The sequence below is a fragment of the Malaclemys terrapin genome, chromosome 3 (genome assembly GCF_027887155.1).
Source record: "Malaclemys terrapin pileata isolate rMalTer1 chromosome 3, rMalTer1.hap1, whole genome shotgun sequence".
NCBI classification, from domain to species: domain Eukaryota; kingdom Metazoa; phylum Chordata; order Testudines; family Emydidae; genus Malaclemys; species Malaclemys terrapin.
This window is the reverse complement of record NC_071507.1, coordinates 171,812,779-171,835,631: the sequence shown is the minus strand read 5'-3', so window position 1 is coordinate 171,835,631 and position 22,853 is coordinate 171,812,779. Positions and strand designations below refer to the sequence as shown.

Here is a 22,853-nt window from a genome sequence, read left to right as displayed (position 1 = left end):
GATTAATTTCAGAGGAGGTTTCTTCAGGGCTTGTATGGCATTACAGTCTGTTATTGTAACAGGGAGAGAGAACGTTTAACAGTAAAAGAGTGGAAGATTCTGAGAAATAGCCACAAGAAATACATTTGTTCTGGAAAAAGGAGAAAATAGGAAAACTGCTCTAGCACATTTTATATGGCTTATATTGTAAAAAAGCCTATCTTTGCAAAAAATATTATTTCTATTATACTGCCAAGGTCTATATCTGCAAAGTAAAATTGCAAAGTGGACTTTCCAGCATATTTTCTAATTTGATAGTTCATGGCTCAGTGATCTTTACTCATTCATGATGATCTGTCGCTTTTCCTTTTATTTTACTCCTTCTTTTTCCATTTGGGTTTCCCCACTGATCATATATACAGAACACCTTCTGTTTAAATAGCACATTACATCCCAATAGATTTTAAGGAGGCTGCATGTGCATATTGCTGAAATGCAGCCACTGTGGGGATGGAAATAAAGCAACCAATCTGCACCACAGTTTTACACAGCAGGATTTATAGGAGGGGAATTGACTAACAATTAACTGATCTCAAAAATAGAATATAGACAAGTGAGTTGTAATTGTAGTACCCTTCCCCCCAATATTTTTCCAGGGGATTGCTTTAGCACTCATTTTCTTGTGAAAATCACCATTGGACAGTGGCGTTGAAAAAGGGTTTTATAGTTCCACTCTTCTTTTCAGGTGCTAGACATGGGTGACATATCGAAGCCATCATAAGCATCTGGAGTGGTACCACCAGTGATGCTTTAGGAAGATTCTCCATATCAGATGGGAAGACTGTTGCACCAATGCAAGCATCCTCTCTGCAGCTAACATCACGAGTGTTGAGGCAAATGTTATGTAACATCAACTTCGTTGGTCTGGTCATTGTGTGCGGATGGCTGATACTTGTCTTCTGAAGCAAATCCTCTTTTCTCAACTTTGTCATGGTAAGAGGACCCACGGGGGACAGACAAAACCCTACAAGGACACCCTGAAAGTATATCATAAGAAGGGAGCCATTGACCCCATGAATTGGGACAAGCTGGCTAGTAATAGACTGCAATGGCATCACATCATACATCAAGCCTCAGTCTGTTTTGAAGAGAATTGCCTTGCTCTAGAGCAGGAGTTCTCAAACTGGGGGTCGGGACCCCTCAGGGGGTCACGAGGTTATTACTTGGGGCAGGGAGTGTGAGCTGTCAGCCTCCACCCCAAACCCCGCTTTGCCTCCAGCATTTATAATGGTATTAAATATATTTAAAAGTGTTTTTAATTTATAGGAGTGGGGGGTCACACTCAGAGGCATGCTATGTGAAAGGGGTCACCAGTACAAAAGTTTGAGAAACACTGTTCTAGAGGCTGAGAAATGACAGAGAAAGGAGAATCCTGGCATCATGGCCAGGAGTTGTGCTCTCTCCAAACAACCACCTCTCATATATGTGAAAAAACCTGTAGAGCATGAATTGGACTCCTCAGCCATCTTAAGTCTCATCAATGAGAGACTCTTCTCCCTGGCAGACATGTTGAGGAACCCGATTATAGTGAGGGTGCTGAAAGCCATTGAACAAAATTGTAAACCCTGTATATGAGGGAAACCACTTCAAGCCAGGAGGTCCGGCTATACCTCCAGCACCCCTAGTTCCAGCACCCCTTCCAGAAGATCTTTTATGACCAAAATAGCCAGAGCCTTGGTCTTAGATGTCATTCATATCCCCTTACATTCCAAGGTGAATGTAGTTAAGATTCTGTTTTCTATGTGCTGTGCCTTTAATTGTAAGAAGCATGACTGCCAGGAAAGGATTAGGAAACTTTCAGAATGGACAGTCTTACAGAGTGAAAGTTACACTTTCTCTCATGGAGCTTGTGTATTCATTCCATCTTCTGTTGTTGTCTTTGTTAATCTAAAACAAAAGTAACCATTTGGCTCAATGGAAGACAAAGAAAATTGATGATGGGGTTTTCTATAACAAAAAAACAAAGAATATAAAATCTCCATGAGAGAGAAAACACAGCATGAGATCTCACTCTGTAAGATCCCCCATCTTGAATTCCCTCATGTCCCTTCCCTCTAATAAACCGATACACTGACTCCTGAATTTTAAAGGTGCAGCATGTGACAGATATTGCAACCACATGCAGTATCTTTAGGGGAATATTGTATTAACCTTATGAATGTTCTACATATTGTTGTGTTCTACTCCATGGGAGAGGGTTACCACAGCTCCTCGAGGAACTAAAAACAGTGGGAATAATTACTGCAGCCCCTGGGATTGCAGAGCGCTCCAGAGAAGTACCATTCACTGGTACTAGTTTGCAGTACAGGAGGCCCAACAAGCCCAAGACACAGAAAGGTATAAAAGGTATATTTTAACCTAAGAGAGGGCCTTCATTTTGATTCAATAACCTGACATGACCTTTTGGAGGGGGGGGGGGAAGAGTGGGAGCAAATCTTGCAGAAGAGCTGGAAGGAATAGAACCTGCCAGCATTTCCATAAGACTGATTGGAGCGGGAGGGGGGAGAGGCTAGTGGTAAAGTGTTTAGAGCCTTTCATTGTTTTATATGTTTTCTCTGTAAGCTTTTGTCCTTAAATAAATGTACCCTGCATTGACAGAGCCGTTTGATTACTTATAATCACTGGCATTCACTGGTCATTGCCCTTGAAGAGAGAAAAAAAGAAGCACAGGGGCTGGACATTAGTCAGACCTGCTGGGATTAACACAGTGAATTCAGCACTGTATTATTGCGGCAAATTTTCAGGGGCGGAAGCTCCCCTCCCCTCCGCGCCCCGCCCCCCTGCTCCAGCTCACCTCTGCCTCCTCTGCAAGTGTGCCGCGGTGTCCTGTTTCTCTCCCCTCCCAGTGCTTGCACCGCGAAACAGCTGTTTCGCGGGGCAGGGAGAGAGGGGGGAGGAGGGGGAACGCCACACGCTGGGGGAAGAGGCGGGTCCGGGGGCGGGGATTTGGGGAAGGGATCCAATAGGGGAAGGGAGGGGGAGGAGCTGGGGTGGGGACTTTGGGGAGGGGGTTGGAATGGGGGCAGGAAAAGGGCGGAGTCGGGGCAGGGCCAGGGCGGCAATTATTTCCCGGCCTAGGGGCGGCAAAATTATTAATCCGCCACTGAGTGAATTGCATGGGAGCTGAAGAGCGGTGATAGATAGAGGTATGTCTACACTGCAATTAGACACTCATGGATGGCCTATGAGAGCTGACTCAGGCTCACAGGACTTGGTCTAAGTGGCAGTTTAATTGCAGTGTAGATGTTCTGGGACCTTCCCATCTTGCATGGTCCTAGAGCCCGGGCAGCAGTCCGAGCCCGAACCTGAAACCCTACTCCACAATTAACTGCAAGCCCAAGCCCCATGAGCCTAAGTCAGCTGGTATGGGCCAGCCATGGGCTTTTAATTGCAGGATAGACACAGCTCTAGAGGCCTGAGACTTGAGTGAGCATTCCTGGAGCAGACCACGGAGCAGGGTTAAATGTGCAGAACTGTACCACCGACCATAAAACAAAGAATCATAGCTACATACATCACAGGTTCAAAAATGTATCAGAGGGAACAGTGCTACAACACCACAAATGCTATAGTTCTGGCCCCATTCAACTCAATGGGAGTTTTGTCATTGTCGTCAATGGGACAGGATTTCACCCTAAAGTGTTAGCGCTCATTCCATGTTAAGTAGCTCTGCAGACTGAGTTCTGCTTTTATTTAAATAATATGGGAGAAGGATATAGTGGGATAGTTCACTCAGAAATGGTCTTAAATGGGTCAAAGCTCATTGTGACTAGAATAACTCTAAAACGTAACCACGATTCTGATAAAATTTTAGTGTATCATTGTCATGTATTTTTAATAGTTTAAACTTAAAATTTACATTTGAATTTAGACAAAAACAGAAGTAGGTGTCAGGACTTAATTCAGGTTATTAGTCAGATCAGCCTCTGTAGCATGGCACAGTTTAGCTGGTTTAAAAGATGTCTTAGCACTCAATACCCCTGTGGCAACAAGCACTTCCACAATTTTTAAGGGGTCAGTAGCTCATACGTTTGTATCAATACAGTATTTAGCTGCTGCATTTGCAGCTGATCACAAGCCTTGACAAAAATTATAATCACACAGTTAGCTGGGATAGAAAAAAACTAAAGACACATTCAGAACTATTCTCATTGAAAAATGCCCCTGAAGCAGCTGAGCAATTTGGATTTTGTCTAAAGACAATAACCCAGGATGGCTAAACCCTGAAAATTCTCATCACAGAAAGGGAAATAGTGAACAAGTTAATAATTCTTATAAGGTAATATTCTGTTTTTGTTGTAAAAAGTTGATTTAATTTAAATACTTCCTAGTTGACAGGGGTGGTTATCGTCTTGGTGAGAAATGTCAAAAACTCCCTAAAGCATCACAGCGCACAGACACTTGGAATGTAACTCTCAATCTCTCATTTACACAAGCAGCCATGGGATGTTTAATTAGCACAAAGGGTCAGAACCTTTGTTTTACATCTCGGCCAGTTGAATAGTGCCCTCAGTCTTAGTTTATTTGCCTTTACTAAAGTTCTGACACAGTGGTGTGGCACTGTACATTATTCTATGAGCTCCTAGAAAGAGACAGAAAAATAAATAAAATAATTTGCTTTCAGTCAAGTCAGTAATTAATCTAGATCTTAGACTATTAGAGAGAGTGCTTTCCTAAACTAAGGAGGGGTAAATCCTGGTAAGAAATAATGGAGAAAGTGGTTCTCATCCATTATTGTTCACTTTGTAGGTCAGTTGCAATCCTCAATGCTACCTTGATGGGGTCCATCAAATACTAATATTTCCAGGGTCTTCAAAATGCTAATGCCACCCATTGTGCTAGGTACTCTCTACATATATAATAAAAAAACAACAACAGTCTCTTCCACAAAGGCCTTGCAGACTACTCTTATGATGGGACAACAACAGGTGGAGGAAATGGGTGGGGAGGATGACGACAATAATTGTGATTAAATTCAGCACACTAAGTGCCTCCCCTTGTTCATGCACTCCATGATCAGCAGGATAAAGTTGTTCTGCAAAGCCACAAGGTGTAAAAATCACATTTTTTGCTTTGCATCCTCTAAAAGACCATGAAACACCAAGCTGGGGAAAAGGAAGATTTGCTGATTTTTCAGAGTGAGTCCAGTGCTTATGATCTGAACTCCTTTACCTTGAATTGCTTGTGCATTAGTTATCCCAACAGTAGCAATGTCTGAGCTTGTCTGTGTGCAATGTGTCTATGGACTTGACATTTATATTTAAATATTCAATATGAACAAACTTAGTAGTTGCTCTATGTCATAAACAACATTTGTAAATACAATCTAATGCTCCAATTTTGTTTGAATGTATATCTTTTGTTTTGATTTTATGCTGTGTAAGAAAGAAACCTTCCTACCCTTTAAAGAAATAACAGGTGTCTCTGAGAGTACACTATACTGCTCCCTTGTATCACCCCAATATTTTTTGCTTAATTGGTGCTCTTCCTTAACCTCCTTTGCAGCCCAGAGTTTAGCCTGCAGTTCTCAAGTTTCTCAGTGAAATGAATTCATTTGTTTATTTACAAGCACGTCAACCCACCCACTTGAAAAATCCCAAATGTCAAAAGTCATGGATTATTTTTTCCCCATCTAAACCTGAAAATAACAATGCCTAGGGCTCCAATGACACCTATGGCAAAACTGCTAATTTAAACAAAGGCAGCATTTTTGTCATGGGCTTGACAAATGTGTCAAATGTCATGCTTCTTTTCATCCCCAGTCAGCTGGATTTCCTCCCCCTACAGGGTGCAATGTTGAGACTGCTGGCCAACTGGAGAGCCTGCTGTGATTAGTCAGTGCTTTCAGCATCATACCTATTGCACTGCAGTAAGGAAAGTTCATTCTATTTCTTCCTTTGATTTATAGCAGTGCTTAAAGAAATGTCTTATATAGGCTCTAGGTGCATTTGACACAGAAAGGTAACACGATTACAGCAGACTGTCCTTGCCCTAAAGCCCAGATTAAAAATGAAAGCCAATTAAAGCCATGAGTGGCCACTGATAGTTTTTTTCAGATTGAATGGCTTTCAAAGGGTCCTAAGCCTGAGCTCCAAAATTTGTGCAAAATGTACTGTGACAAATACAAGTCTCTAGCAATGGTGTACCATTCAACACTTTAAAAGAATGCACAATAAACACAAAGTAGGATGCAAGTGAGTGTGCAAAAAAAGTACTGTTTCCCTGAAGGCAACTGAAAAAAGGGATTTTGGCAGGATAAACTGTATTCCTAACTGAGCTATGTCTAAATGCTAGCATTTAAATCCACAATTAAATGTGGGCACAATTTTATGCAAGAAGGACAGCTTTAAAAATCAGGCCTTTAACATTTCAGTTTCCCATTTGGAAAATCTGGATGATAATGTGTACTTCACAGAGATTTTAGAAAGAGTAATCAGACAATGTTTGTGACATGCACCACTGACATCAAGGAGAATTTTACCACTATTTCAGCGGCAGCAGGCTCAGGGCCCTAAAGATGTGTGTTACTACTTTTATTCCTCCGAATCTTGCCAATAGGTTCCAACAGCCTCATTCCCCCAGAGAGCAGGATTCTGTTTATGAACCCAGGATCTTAAAAGGTCATCTACAGAACCAATCTCTTAAACTTAGTCAATGACCTCACAGGCACAGAAGTGAAAGCAGCAGCAAGTGGTTTTCTTTTAAAAAGTATTTCACTTGCAAAAACACCCTTTATTTCCCCCCATCTTTCAGAGCACTTTTATCTCTAATGAGATAGTATTTCAATTGAAATAAATTAGTTAGCTGAAAAATCTTAGGTATCATTGAAATTCCATTTGATGTTCTTTGCAGCACCCAAAGGTGGGATAATGCCTATTCATATTTTCATTACAAAAATATAATAAAGAGACTTGAATATCTAATGGTTACATTAGTCAGAATTACACTCTACAGAGGATCACAAATAGATAACTTCCTGTCACCTGTTGACTATATAGAAAGAAAAAGACTGAAGTAAGGAAAGTTTCAAGAGGGAAGAAAAATATGACTGCTTTTCTAGATAAAACAGATGAAAAAAAAAAAGTAAAACTTACCACCGGCAAATTACTATCCAGCTTAATACTGCCAAACCACTGACCATAGTAACTCCTAAAATGATGGAGATTAAAGAGCCTTTAGGAATCCTTCCAGAATCTGAAACATGAAAAAAAGCCATGTTTCATTTGCATCAGCAAAAACAGCAAATGGTATTAACGTGTCAGTCATAGTAGTTTTCTAACAAGTAACTTCATACTTTCTGCAATAAATAGGAAGAACTGCAAGGCCACTACATTGTTCTCCTTCAAATCTTTCTTTCAGCCTCTCCACTGCTATCTATAAAATACTGGAAGTTGAAGCTAGACAAATTCAGACTGGAAATAATGTGTATATTTTAAACAATGAGGGTAATTAACCATTGGAACAATCTATCAAGGGTCATGGTGGATTCTCCCTCACTGTTTAATTTTTAAATCAAGATTAGATTTTTTTTTCCAAAAAATATGTCCTAGGAATTGTTTTGGGGAAGTTCTGTGGCTATATTATAGACGGGGTCAGATTAGATGAACACAATGGTCCCTTCTGGCCTTAAATCTATGACTCCCTACTTAATAATGGCTAGCCAGCAGGTGTGATGTGACTGCTGTGTATCTTGTAGACCATAACTGTTTCATTGTTACTTTGTGATTCCTCCCCCCGTCTGTTGTTTCCACCTGTCGTCTCTCATCTTCTACCTAGACTGTAAATTCTTTGGGGGCAGGGAACATCTTTTTGTTATGTGTTTCTTGCCTGCACAATGATACTAGAGCTTCTGCAATACAAATAAATAATAATAATACCAAGATGCATCATTATCCAATCTATAAGAAATCAGGCTTATATAGCAAATAGAGTGCCAGATTCTGCACCTCATCCTTACACAGGTACACAATTGGAAGGAAAGGAATAAGGAGCCTTCCCTCATTTCTTGCATAGTCTACATCTAGCTAAGTCACAATGGTAGTCCCTGCATTCAGTGGAACACAAGGACTGCTCCCTCCCTATTCAAAGCACCTCAAAGCATACAGAGGAAAGGTGGAGAAACAGATGAGTCAAATACTGAAATCCTTGGTCAGATTTTACTCAGTGCTTAATTAGGTAAAACTCCCACTGAGAAAGGCATTCATCACCCTTGCAGTATCAAAATCATTACCATCCAATGTCTGTTCATTAGCCTGACATATGTTGGCAGAGAGACAAGGTGAGGTAATACCTTTTATTGAACCAGCAAGTTGGTGGGAAAGACAGACTTCCGTGCCACACAGAGACCTGAAGAAAATCTCTGTGTGGCTCGATAGCTTGTCTCTCTCACCAATGGAAGTTGGTCCAGTAAAAGATATTACCTCACCCACCTTGTCTATCTAGTATCCTGGGACCGACTAGGCTACAAGTACACTGCACACGTTGGCAGACTCAGTTCAGATTCTATATACACAAAAGACACCATAATAACTGATATAAATGTCACCTTTGTTGACCGTCTCAGACATTTCAGTTAGAGCTGGTTGAAATTTTTCAGTGAAGTATTTTTCCATTGCCAAATGCTGGTTCATTGACACCAAAATATGAATGAATGAGACTTACCCCAGAATAGCCAGTCACTTGGTGGTCAGGGTATTTCTCTTGCATTTGGAAGACCAGGGTTCAAGTCCTAGCATGGCCTGATTTGGAGCAGGGACTTGAACCTGAGTTTCCCAATTCCCAAATGAGTGCCCTAACCACCAGGCGCCTGGCTATTCTGGGATGAGTGTCTCACTCTCCTGTGTTTTTTCACAAAGAATTTCAAAAAGTTTCATTTTCATTCTGCATTGGAATGGAAATAATTTTTGAAACCTGAACATTTTTTGTGAAACAGAATTGACATTTTCTGGCCAGCCCTGATTTGAATACCTGAGAATGAACTATCTTCTCAGCTCTAGAAGTGATCCATTCAGAACACACTTGAGACTTATCAGTTGAGTATTATTGAGAAGCTTGCCCTGCCAGTGTCCATGCTCTCTCTGCACTAAAGATTTAGTCTATTGGATTATTAATTTAGCACCCTTTTATGAGAAGGAGCGTTTCTCTGATCTAGCCATGGGGAGCTGTAATAAACTTGTCTCAACTATAAATTGCTTTTTGTGTAAGTATCATACAAACTGATTAAATAGTCCAATGAAGCAATTTATATTTTCTTTACAAGTCAAAATATTAAATTATAAAAAGCTATTAATCAAATTCAATAGTCAAGTAAGAAAAGGAACTAAAAGTGGAATTTCCAGAAAGAGAATATGTAATCCCAGTGCTAGCAGTAATCATGGAGGCCCTAGGGAAAGCCATGGAAGAAATACAACAGCAAAACAATTGCTGTGGGGTTAAATGGTTATTACCCTGGGAGTCTGGGCTGGGGTGATGGACTTCTGGCTAGGGATTCCCTCTGAGGCTTCAGGGGTCACTCCTGCAGTCTGCTGCTTAGCGCAGTTGTGTTCATCTTTCCCCACTAACTGCAGTTCCCTCCCTTTTAGTGGCCTCATGTATGATTGACAGGGCCAGAGGGATGGGATTATCCTTGTCCCCAGGGCCTCTCTTGCACATTCCTCATCCTTGTGTGGGTCACAGAATCATAGAATCATAGAATATCAGAGCTGGAAGGGACCTCAGGAGGTCATCTAGTCCAACCCCTTGCTCAAAGCAGGACCTAATCCCAACTAAATCATCCCAGCCAGGGCTTTGTCAAGCCTGACCTTAAAAATCTCTAAGGAGATTCCACCACCTCTCTAGGTAACCCATTCCAGTGCTTCACCACCCTCCTAGTGAAAAAGTTTTTCCTAATATCCAACCTAACCCTCCCCCACTGCAACTTGAGACCATTACTCCTTTTTCTGTCATCTGCTACCACTGAGAACAGTCTAGATCCATCCTCTTTGGAACCCCCTTTCAGGTAGTTGAAAGCAGCTATCAAATCACCCCTCATTCTTCTCTTCTGCAGACTAAACAATCCCCGTTCCCTCAGCCTCTCCTCATAAGTCATGTGCTCCAGACCCCTAATAATTTTTGTTGCCCTCTGCTGGACTCTTTCCAATTTTTCCACATCCTTCTTGTAGTGTGGGGCCCAAAACTGGACACAGTACTACAGGTGAGGCCTCACCAATGTCAAATAGAGGGGAACGATCACATCCCTCGATCTGCTGGCAATGCCCCTACTTATACAGCCCCAAATGCCGTTAGCCTTCTTGGCAACAAGGGCATACTGTTGACTCATATCCAGCTTCTCGTCCACTGTAACCCCTAGGTCCTTTTCTGCAGAACTGCTGCCTAGCCACTCGGTCCCTAGTCTGTAACAGTGAATGGGATTCTTCCGTCCTAAGTACAGGACTCTGCACTTGTCCTTGTTGAACCTCATCATATTTCTTTGGACTCAATCATCTAATTTGTCTAGGTCCCTCTGTATCCTATCCCTACCCTCCAGCATATCTACCACTCCTCCCAGTTTAGTGTCATCTGCAAACTTGCTGAGAGTGCAGTCCACACCATCCTCTAGATCATTAATGAAGATATTGAACAAAACCGGCCCCAGGACTGACCCTTGGGGCACTCCACCTGAAACCTGCTGCCAACTAGACATGGAGCCATTGATCACTACCCGTTGAGCCCGACAATCTAGCCAGCTTTCTATCCACCTTATAGTCCATTCATCCAGCCCATACTTCTTTAATTTGCTGGCAAGAATACTGTGGGAGACCGTATAAAAAGCTTTGCTAAAGTCAAGGAATAACACATCCACTGCTTTCCCCTCATCTACAGACCCAGTTATCTCCTCATAGAAGGCAATTAGGTTAGTCAGGCATGACTTCCCCTTGGTGAATCCATGCTGACTGTTCCTGATCACTTTCCTCTTCTCTAAGTGCTTCACAATTGATTCCTTGAGGAGCTGCTCCATGATTTTTCCAGGGACTGAGTTGAGGCTGACTGACCTATAGTTCCCCAGATCCTCCTTCTTCCTTTTTTTAAAGATGGGAACTACATTAGCCTTTTTCCAGTCATCCGAGACCTCCCCCGATCGCCAGGAGTTTTCAAAGATAATGGCCAATGGCTCTGCAATCACATCCGCCAACTCCTTTAGCACCCTTGGATGCAGCGCATCCGGCCCCGTGGACTTGTGCACGTCCAGTTTTTCTAAATAGTTCCGAACCACTTCTTTTTCCACAGAGGGCTGGTCACCTTCTCCCAATACTGCGCTGCCCAGTGCAGCAGTCCAGGAGCTGACCTTGTTCGTGAAGACAGAGGCAAAAAAAGCATTGAGTACATTAGCTTTTTCCACATCCTCTGTCACTAGGTTGCCTCCCTCATTCAGTCAGGGGCCCTCACTTTCCTTGACTTTCTTCTTGTTGCTAACATACCTGAAGAAACCCTTCTTGTTACTCTTAACATCTCTTGCTAGCTGCAACTCCAAGAGAGATTTGGCCTTCCTGATTTCACTCCTGCATGCCTGAGCAATATTTTTATACTCCTCCCTCGTCATTTGTCCAGTCTTCCACTTCTTGTAAGCTTCTTTTTTGCATTTAAGATCAGCAAGGATTTCACTGTTTAGCCAAGCTGGTCGCCTGCCATATTTACTATTCTTTCTACACATCGGGATGTTTTTTTCCTGCAACCTCAATAAGGATTCTGTAAAATACAGCCAGCTCTCCTGGACTCCTTTCCCCCTCATGTTATTCTCCCAGGGGATCCTGCCCATCAGTTCCCTGAGGGAGTCAAAATCTGCTTCTCTGAAGTCCAGGGTCCATATTCTGCTGCTCTCCTTTCTTCCTTGCGTCAGGATCCTGAACTCAACCATCTCATGGTCACTGCCTCCCAGGTTCCCATCCACTTTTGCTTCCCCTACTAATTCTTCACAGTTTGTGAGCAGTAGGTCTAGAAGAGCTCTGCTCCTAGTTGGTTCCTCCAGCACTTGCACCAGGAAATTGTCCCCTACACTTTCCAAAAACTTCCTGGATTGTCTGTGCACCGCTGTATTGCTCTCCCAGCAGATATCAGGGTGATTAAAGTCTCCCATGAGAACCAGGGCCTGCTATCTATACACCTCATCACATCACCCCTTAACCTTCTCTTTGTTAAGCTAAATAGATTGAGCTCCTTGAGTTTAACACTATAAGGCCAGTTTTCTAATCCTTTAATCATTCTCGTGACTCTTCTCTGAACCCTCTCCAATTTATCAACATCCTTCTTAAATTGTGGGCACCAGAACTGGACACAGTAGCCCAGCAACAGTCGCACACGTGCCAAATACAAAGATAAAATAACCTCTCCTCCTACTTTAGATTCCCCTGTTTATGCATCCCAGGATCGCATTAGCTCTTTTGACCACGTCACACTGGGAGTTGTTATTCAGCTGATTATCCCCACTTATTTTTCAGAATCAAAGATCTTCACAGAGTAAGGCATAAAACCCCATACGGCACAGAAATACTCTACTGAGATTTCTTCACGACCCCAGAGGAATTATGAATTTATTTCCACAACAAAAGCAGAACTCAGCTGAATTTCACATAAGAAATTCATAGGAAAATTGGCAATTTTAGATCACACTACTGAAAAAAATATTACCTGTCTGGCTGTGTGTCATCAACGATATACCGTTAGGATATATCTCTAATTCAGACAGATGATATTTGGATAAGACAAAAAACAGGCAAAATGTTATCCTAAACAAAATTCTTCCCATCATTCAGCTATACACCCCGATATGCTGCTGCCATTGGATGGCACTCTCTTCATTCCATTTCACTCCTTTCCTTCTAAAATGTTCCCCCCATAGTTTCCACTGTATGATTTTTTACAAGGGGAGTCGGTGGAAGAGGGGTTTTCATGGCATTATAATATATATTTGTAAAAGTAGCCCACATTATACCACTCACTAGTAGCAGTGACAATTTAGAGAGAGATTTTCAAAAGCACCTAGGAGATTTAGGAGTTACATGTCCCTTTAGTGCTTTGAAAATCTCTTTCTAAATGATTTGCCCATGGGCCACTAAACATTCTCTCTTTTATTGGTTCAAAGGGGTGTCTTCCTACCTTTTGTAAAGTTTATCTCCTATTCTAGTCATCATTTTTGTAAAGGATGACTGAATACCATTGAGTCACTTCCTTAATTTGAGGACATGACAATGGAGAAAGCAGAATTCATAAACCAAAGATTAGCAACTAATCAGTGTTACAATATTTATCATTGTTCTGAATGCGAGAGGTGTGGGGTGAACATTTCAACAATTTAACTCGTTAATTTCCCCAATCAAGTTTCCTGGTACAGGTTTGTGACTGAGTGAGAAATGTTTCCAACTTCAGAAAAGAAAGCCTGGGGCCTAATGATGAATCCTACCCATAAAAAGGGAGTGAAGGTGTTATGTGACTATACAGCATAGGATAGTTAACAGTACTAGAGCTCTTCAAGTTTTTAAGAAGATTGAAATCCGCATAATAATATGAAGTGCTCTCACAATTTTAAATCACTCTAAACTGAACAAGGCCCAAATTCCAATCACTTCCAAATTCCACCTGCTTATTTATAATAATCAGCTTGATGGTTTACAGAGGAGATGGGTTGCATTCTCACACAGGTTCACAAACTCATTTCAAATGTATCAGGAAACTGCTTGGAGTTTGAAAAAATGCTATTCTAACAAAAATTATTAAATCAATATCACCAAAAAAACAACCAACAATCTGGATGATACTTAAAAGAAGATACTTAAAAGATGACACTTAAAAGAAATATCACAGGTTAAATCTATTACTTTTACATATTGCATAAAAACTGGAACTTTTCTGACCACAGATGGCTGTTGAGGAAAGTAATCTATTGTCAATTCAATTAATGATAATGGTTCAAACGTACATTTTTTGCATTTTATTGAAAAAGATCTCAAAGCTCTTTACAAATTTAACCCACCTCTGGGATCAGGGAGCTCTTTAACAGTACACAGGAATACTGTACACCTTTTACTTAGTTGAAACTGCATGAGCAACAATAAGTAGGCAGAGTATAATTACCCAGACAGGAGTATGGCTAAGACCCTATAGCTAACACCCATTATCCTTGTAGAAAGTGCCAAAGAATCTTTACTGCAAGCGATCAATACCTTAGTTCTATATGGACATCAAAAGGTTAGACCTCCAGGAACACAATACCTTCAAAAAGAGTGCTGCAACATGGGTTTAGCACAAATTCATAGAGAAGTATGTGCCTAGGAGGTTTCCTCTTCCAGGGCCAGCTCCAGGCACCAGCTTGTCAAGCAGGTGCTTGGGGCGGCCGCTCCGGAGAGGGGCAGCACGTCCAGGTATTTGGCAGCAATTCGTCGGATGGTCCCTCACTCCACCTGGGAGCGAAAGACCTCCCGCCGAACTGCTGCCGCAGATCATGATCGCGGCTTTTTTGTTTTGTTTTGTTTTGTTTTTGCTGCTTGAGGCAGCCAAAACCCTGGAGCCGGCCCTATCCTCTTCAGATATTGACCTGACCACACAGTAATTTGCTAACGAAATCTGATGAGATCACAGCCCAAATGTGGAATGCATGCAGTTTAATCCTTGGATTTAGGGAGAGGGATTGTGTTCTTCTTAAAAAGTCTGTCAATAAAGATTAAATCCAAAGGGTAATTTTTGTTGATTTATAGTAAACAGGAATAAACAGCTGTTGACTGATTGGCCAAAGTGAAGCTGAGGTATTAATCAATCTCAAAAGCATTTATGGTAGTTATACTATAAAGCAATTCAGATTATTCAGCAAGATGGGGCATGAGCCTGCTGACCCAGGGAATTTATTATCCAATTAGGTTTTCTTCTACAGCTTTAAACTTGAACCATGACAGAAATCGGTATCCCTGGACTCCAGTGTTTACTGGTACATTCATTGTTCATAGGTTTCAGCGAAATATATATATTTTTTAATTTAAACATAATCAGGCATAGAGGGTCTGAGCTCAGATTACAAAACCCTTCCCCCCCCCATACACAGAGAGCTAGATTGTAGCATTTATCTCACATCCCTGTATAGAATAACATGGAGCTGTTCTGCCCCAAGATGGGAGCCAAGAGTTCTCAATTCACATGGGCATGGGGTTGGCAATTTGTTCCACCCAGCCAAATTACTCTCTACTCATGCGCCAGCCCTGCTTCATGGTCCAGTACAGAGAGGAAATGGAGTCATGACCTCTGTCCCACATGGTGACCCAATCCTGGGGCAGCAGGAGCAAGCAGTCCCTGTGTTTTCAAGAGCACAGGAAACACTACGTTGGGAGCGCAAGATCGGGGAAGTTTCTTCCACAACCTCATCTGTCTGTGCCTTGAGTGTATTGCTCTGCCTCCAAGGTCTTTTCATAGAGCTTCCCAGGGTCCCTCTGAGTTCCTGACTGGGTCTTCAGCCCCCAGCCCTGCTTCATTGTTCCACACTGTTGTGCATCCAGGTGACCTCTGGAAAGGCAGTTCACTCCCTGCCTCTTAGAAAGCAGGTAGGATTTCTGAACCCTGTCATATCCTATTATACAACAAACCAGAACAGAGTTAAATATTATAAATAATATTTTCATATCCTTGTGAGGGGTTGAGACATCTACACTGTCTCTTCTGGAAACTGATATTTCAACAGCACCATAAACATATAATGCACTTTACAAACAAATGAAAGTCAAAGCCCAAGGTCATTGCAATCAGTTAAACAAAGATGTACATTGGATAACAGCTCAATGGCAAGGGGGTGGGTACATTACTGGTGAGGACTTCAGCACTGGATGGTTCCATGGAAGATATTTAAGGAGGAATTTGAAAGAGAAATGTCTAGTGGTGTCACTCTGAGGTGTGGTTAGGATGAATGCATTAGCAAGGGTGGGTTAAGAGGTGTATAATTGTTAAAAAATGGGAGGTCTTTGAACAGTGATTCTTTTTTTCATTTTGCAGATCCTGTTCTTAAGATATATTCTGTTGTGTACCCCCTCCCTTCTCTATCCTCCCAGTCCTATACCTGACCTGTGACAACTACACTATGTGGTTACACAGTAAAGCATGACAGTGTTACAGATACAAGATGAAAATAAACTTACTTCAAGTGAGTATAGCTGGCTGGCTATGCCCCCCGGCCCCCACCCTTTTCTGTATCTATGCTGTTTATTTTTTCTCCCTGAGGCTAGGACTTCGCATATATTTGTATCAAATCTTCCCCTTGTTGCTGCAGACTCTACTGATCGAATCTGTCTGGGTTAATCAGAAATTTAGTTTTACCTCTTTGGATCTGGAGTAGTCCACAAATTTGCCCATGACTGAATTTAAAGGAACATGCAGCAAAGACAGACAAGAAGCACCTGCAGAGCATACAGAATTATGTCTTTCCCCCCTCAATTCTGTAGATTAAAAAAATCTGGGAACCTTGTATGAGTTCTTGCATGTGACACAACCAACAGTATGTGTCACTCCTTGCAGACTGACATACGCCTCAACACTATGAAAGAAGCAGTTCTATAGACCATCTGGAAGTGCTCTGAGAACCATCAATGGTCCCAAACCACAGTTTGACAAGCATCAATAAGTGGTTTGCTGTTTGCAAGGAAACAATATATGGCATGACTCTTCTGGGGTATTATCAGCTGACATTCTCATTGTGCAGTTCAAAGCAATGTCCAGCTGGCTTCAGGATTCCATAATTGAGGTTGCAGTGAAATGGGAGTCTAAAACTGTACATTCAATGAGATTCACAGCCCATCAATAATGTTACAAAATACACCATTGCTTTAAAAAAAGAAAACTTTTGAACCAGATAGAGTGCTATATAGAGAGAGTTCTGAAGAATACATCACGTTACCTTCAAAAGAGTGTGAATGTCCACCCCCCCCCTTTTTTTTTGGAGGTTCGTAACAATGAATAACCAGGATAACCAAGTTTCATTTTGTAAATGTGAATTAGCCCTGTCACCTGCCTATCCCTCCAACCTGGAGCTGTGCTGGCACTTTGGGGAACTCGTCCTTCTCCTTTCACCCTCAGAAGCACTGATTTTTGAGCTCTAAAGGTGGGCAAGCCATGAAACTAGACAAATAGACATTTCTAAAAAGAAAAATCAAGGGGCTGCACAGTGTTCCCTCTATTTTTTTCCATCCATGTGCAGAATTAATTTTGTTATGTGCACCATATCAAGGGAATGTGCAGATGTGCGCCACCAGTAGAAACCAAAACCCTAGATATAATATATACTTTTAAAAAGTTGCCATAGGGATAATTACTCCAGCCAGGAGACAGTAGGTATTTTAGAACTCACCACTCAAAGAATTAAATTTAAGCATAAGAGAGAAATAAAAATTATGAAATGCATAGACCAGTCAAAAAACTAAAATAACACACTTTGAAAGAAGTCTCAAAAAGTAAAAATAACAACAATACAAGTATGTGTTGGGAGGTGAGTGTGAAAGACAGAGTGTGTGTGTGTGTGTGTGTGTGTGTGTGTGTGTGTGTGTGTGTGTGAGAGAGAGAGAGAGAGAGAGAGAGAGACACACCATGTGTGTGTGACAGACACAGAGATGCACCTTGCCCATTTAAATATGCCATCCCCACTTTAAGTATGCTGCCCTTTTAAGTACCCCACCGCTCTTGACCGCCACAGGATTCTGCCAGAAGGGTGGAGCAGTTGTGGAAGTACAAGTCATCTGGTGAGGGACACTTGGCCAGCCAGTGCAGCTCCAAAAGTGAGTATCACTGTCTCACATGCAGCAGGATATGCTAATTTTGTGCATCCTGGAGCACACTCTGCCAGCAGGGATTATATGGATCTCCAGTTTCAAATTAAATCTACCTTCCCCAGCAGAAACTCTAGGGGAAGATGACAATGCAATGATGGAGATGCAGATCTCCTCACTGGAACAGGGATAGCAATTCACACCCTTATGCACCAGCAAGGCTAAATTCAGCTCATCTCATTTGCCAATAGGAAATGATTTAATTGCCTTAACTCAACACATAGGTGGGTAAATCACATAAACTACTCTTGTCATTTGTCTGAGCATAGAGGTCTAGGATTGAACGGGCTATAAAGACTGTATGGAGATTGACTATTGTATGGCCGGTTTATGCGAGAAATCAGACTAATCATAATGGTCATTTCTGGCTTTAAAATCTGTGAATCTATTGAACCTCTCTATCAATGCATGAGGTATTCCCTCTGTGAAAAGCTTGAAGCTTTCTTTGCTTATCTCTCTCCACAGCTCAGGTTAGAAGAGGAAGTTAGCATCCTGAATTTTGCTCAAACAATGAGGGAAAATCATCTAACACATTGAGTGTGTTTTCTAAACACAGACCAAGAGAAATCTAGAATATTCAAGCTTCCATAGGCTTAACAACTTACTAAGTGCAAGCATTTTGCTACAACCCATAGATAATTATTATTACTACTGCATCTCTTCTCTTAAAGGGAAGTTTGTGTATTCTAGAGCTTCATGTTGCTCTTAAAAACTTTCCACTTTAACTTTAATGACTTGATAATGTTACCTCAGTAATATCAGTATTCTCTATCTAGTATCTGACTCAGGTAGGTAGTGAGTCAAATACTATCTTGGGGCATAACAAAGGAAAAGTGAAAACGATGAGGTTTAGGCTGTAGATTTGAAGGATGATTGCTGTGTGTATATATTCAATGCTTTGACTTTGTCCAACAAAATCTGACTGTATCTTTATAGGTCTGATTGTTTAAATTCTGTGTGTGTGTGTGTGTGAAATTTTTATATATATATATATATAATTTAATCTGTTAACAACATATTTTGTATAACAAATCATTTTTGACCCAAGGTTTACAATTTGCACACCCAGACCACTGGAACAGTTTTAATGGATGGAGGGATCATTACATTACCTAAGCACGTTCTTCCATCTTCTGCCAGTTCGTAAGGATCTGTGCAAACACACTGGTAGCCGCCTATGGTGTTAATGCATTTAGCAGATGTGTGGCACAATGGATTAATTTGGTTTTCACATTCATTGATATCTATAACGTGGAAACACATTGATAACAGAGAGTCAGAAACTAAGAGCCTCGTTCACTACATTCTTGTACACACTAACTGTCTGTAACAGGTATTCCAAAGAGAAGGATATTTGTGAACTAAAAATAAAATATGTATCAATAATGTCAATATTACTCCTTTCTTATATGTGGGCAAAATTGCAAAGCAATTATGTGTAACTTTTTACTGCTGGAAATGACCAAAAAAAAAAAAAAAAAAAAGAGAGAGAGAAGAGAGTAACTAGTGCAGCCATCAAATAATCTGTGGTTGTTTACTAAAAGTTAAGCTATAGTTATTTCCAAGTTATAAACCGCAAGTTATTGAATTTCTGAAAGCACCGTGTATAACATTAGATAATCTTGCGCACACACATACACACATTCACCACAAAACTCCTTGGTGCTTTCAATTTTCCTGTGAACCTTCCCCTAGGGTACAGTGCTGCCAGTCCTATACTCTTGCCATTAGACCCTCCCTTTTCTTCCAAAAATGTGTGTAATTTTGAAACCATCTTCAGAAATGCCTTCTTCATTTAATACTTGATTTATTCTTAATTTATGGTACTATGTTTAACACACTGCCCAGACAGGCATGTAACAAAGTAAGAGCTTCCTACTGTAAAACTCAAATAGCATCTGCATTAAGGGGGTTTTGATGGTTTTCTGTTAATAAATGCAGTGTTTATTATACTGCTTGTTTTCCTATAGCAGATATACAGCCTTTTGTTGACATTACTTAACATATTAACAAAAACTAGGACAAGAAATGAGTCATTCATGTAATTTATTTATTCAGTTTGCTGCTAGAACATTAATCTATTGAAAAAGAATTATTATAATTCATTTAACAGCTTTATTTCTTTATATGGTATTTATGTGGGTGGAACTCAGAGGATAAGTAGGATTTGAATAAAGGGGAAAGCTGCAAATTTCATTTGATTTTTCTATATATGGTTTACAATTAAAGTAAAAAGCTTTTTATTCCACTTCCATAGACATGCTGATAAACAGACTTATTGAAGATCAGCTGTAACACTTGCATTCAAATTAATTTGCCACCATACTCCATGAAGAATTCCTAAACATGGCCTTTTTCGGGGTTCATTTTCTTGAGTGTTCTCATGAAGTCTGAACCATTTGAGTCTATATAAACTCACAAAGATGAGCACACAGAGTGTGTGGAATCCTGCATAAAGTAAACTCATATATAGTGAAATTCCATTAATACAGTGTTTGCAATGGTCCCTCTTTTCTCTTTCTCTCTCTCCCCATTTCCTTCCCTCCAAAGAAAAAAAGGGGGAGGGGGGAAGAGGAGAAATGGGAAGACGAAGATAGATAAACAAAAGCCAGCCCCTGAAAATTTCAATAAACATTCATTAAAATTGCTGAATGAACAAGAAAAAATATCTTTGTCATTTTTCAATCAGCTGTTTGTTTCAAGCTGCAATAGTTATAGCACGTCAGTAAACCTGTTGGGGCTTATTATTATTAAAACAAAAACATTTTGCCTTTTTGTTTTAAGATAATTCCCTTTTTTTTTTGTAGCTCTTGCCTCACTTACTGGCTGGATGCATAGGCTGCTGGTATTGTACTAGTCATGTACAGGAGAGAGTCCACTGAAACAGCACCAGAAAACTGCCTGGAACAGTCCCTAGCTGTTGTTATGATTCTGGCTGTAGGAAGAGGAAATGTACAACTCTCACTTCTTTTCCCTTAAGAGATTCCCAGTGGGAGCTACACAGCTTCATGCTAGTTTAATAGTTCATGTTTTACTAGTTAGTTTCCCTTGGTATCACTTGCATAAGCCCAATTGCTGGATCAGGACTGGAAGACTCTGAGATTCTGCGGCTGGGAAGGGAAGTGTGAAGTAGCTGTGGAGGCCCATCAATACCACCTCAGAAGGTTAGCTATCTTTTCACCATATACAACAGATTCTATGGCTGCCAGAACATGGAAAGGGAAAGGAGTTTTGAAATAGTTTATTTTTTAACAGGAAATAATAAGAAATTTTTATTTTTGGTGAATTGTATTAGTCTTGGTCATTAAAAAGTCAGATGTGTGAATATAGATACCTATACAAACTGGTGGTTGAAAATTCCATCCTCTGCTTGTACAGGTTAATTGTTCTTCTCCTTGGAGTTGGTACCCATGTTGACATGAGTAAATCACCATGGATTTTCCAAATTCTGAGCAATAGACAAAGTTTCCATTTGCTATTCCTTTTGGGAATCCACATGTTTCCTCTAGAAATATAAAAAGGACACATTATGAGTTAAAGGTACATTTCAGCTTTACTATTTTTATCTCTCGCACATCACTCTCCATGTCTACTCTATGTTGACTTCAGTGGGACTTTTCATGTGCCTCAAGTTAAGCAGGAGCTTTTAAGGGCCTAAGTACAGTATTTAGGATATCAGTATGTGGTAACTCTTGTTAAATGTTGACTTTTTAATGGTGAGTACTGTACAATTATTACCTATCTATGGTAGTTATGTGGCCCTTATTACTGCAATGCCGCACGATCACTAATGTATTTATGTTCAAAACATCCAGTGTAGTATGGAAGTATTATTTTACAAATGGGGAACTGAGGTATAGTGAGATGAAGTGATTTGCCTAATGTCACAGGAAATCTGTGTTAGAGCAGGCACTTGAACTCATGTCTCCCAAGTTCTGGGCAACTCTCTAGCCACTGGACCATTCTTCCGACCCATTTAATAAAGATATTTAATTCTCAGATTACCTTGCTGATTGCTTTCCTGCCATACTTCTAAATTTATTCCTGGTATATTGTCACATGACTCAAAGTCTTGAGGAAACTTCCCAAATTGAAAGGCATCAGGTGGCACTTCTGAGAGGCCTGTGTTATCGCAGATTATACGGGACAAAGAATGTTTTCTTAGTTCATGCCTTTGAGTTTCTGTGAAAACATGACTGTTTTCCCACCAAAATCTGCAAAGATTGGTAGGTGGTTGTTAAAAAAATTACATTAGAGGTGTTAATTAGTTCTGTTTGCAGAGTGCACTATTATTATGAGACAAAAAATAAGCATTTAATCAAAACACAGTTAAGGAATATGCACTGTACTAACGGCAATACGACAACAACTACATTGGTTGAAGATGTATATGCTCAATGTAAAATTGGCTATGGGCTCAATCCTGCAAAGTGCTCAGTTCTCCTGCAACATGCTAAACATCCCCAGCTCCTGTGGAAGTCAGTGGGAGTTGAGCGTGTTTAGTATCTTACAGGAGTGCTCAGCACTTAGCAGGACCAAGGTCTAACCCTTTTTTCCTGACAGGGGCACCTTAAGAACCATCCCTTAAAATTAGCAAAATCAAGAGGATGAAATCATCTTGTAAAAGGGGTGGGGAGGGGAATCTAAAAGAGGTGGCTCTGACATCAGAAGAGGAAGTTATCCATTAGAATAATGAACTGGGGGGGGGGGAGTGTGTTCAGAAGGTTGAGTGGGGAAGAACAATTTGACACTGCTCTTGAATTCTTCCCTTCTTCACTATCAACCTCCTCCCACCAGGAAATCAGATACCCTCCAAGCCATAAAGAATGGAGATATTTTCAGCACAAGGATGATCACTATTCATATATGCAGACTTGGTAATCATTTATTGCTTTTCATTAATCAAACATAATAAATATAAAAGTAAAATCTTAGAAGATAAATTTGAATGTAAGTTGCTTGTACCTCATGCTCAGTGTTACATGC

At 40.7% G+C, this 22,853-nt stretch overlaps 1 protein-coding gene across 10 annotated transcripts in view; it reads right to left on the bottom strand.

Moving 5' to 3' along the window:
- Positions 1 to 22,853, bottom strand: part of TPO (thyroid peroxidase) — a 104,028-nt gene that overhangs the window by 26,751 nt on the left and 54,424 nt on the right. For 6 of the 10 annotated variants that reach the window (XM_054021484.1, XM_054021489.1, XM_054021482.1 and 3 more), the window contains 4 exons: positions 21,873 to 22,081; positions 21,202 to 21,372; positions 18,980 to 19,111; positions 7,134 to 7,233 (listed from right to left, as the gene is read on the bottom strand). In XM_054021484.1, coding sequence (XP_053877459.1) covers positions 7,134 to 7,233; positions 18,980 to 19,111; positions 21,202 to 21,372; positions 21,873 to 22,081 — 612 coding nt within the window. Of the gene's footprint in view, positions 1 to 532; positions 1,017 to 3,897; positions 4,622 to 7,133; positions 7,234 to 13,987; positions 15,626 to 18,979; positions 19,112 to 19,896; positions 20,316 to 21,201; positions 21,373 to 21,872; positions 22,082 to 22,853 lie in introns of those variants that run through there. The other 4 variants (XM_054021487.1, XM_054021488.1, XM_054021485.1 and 1 more) reach the window with 4 other exon arrangements.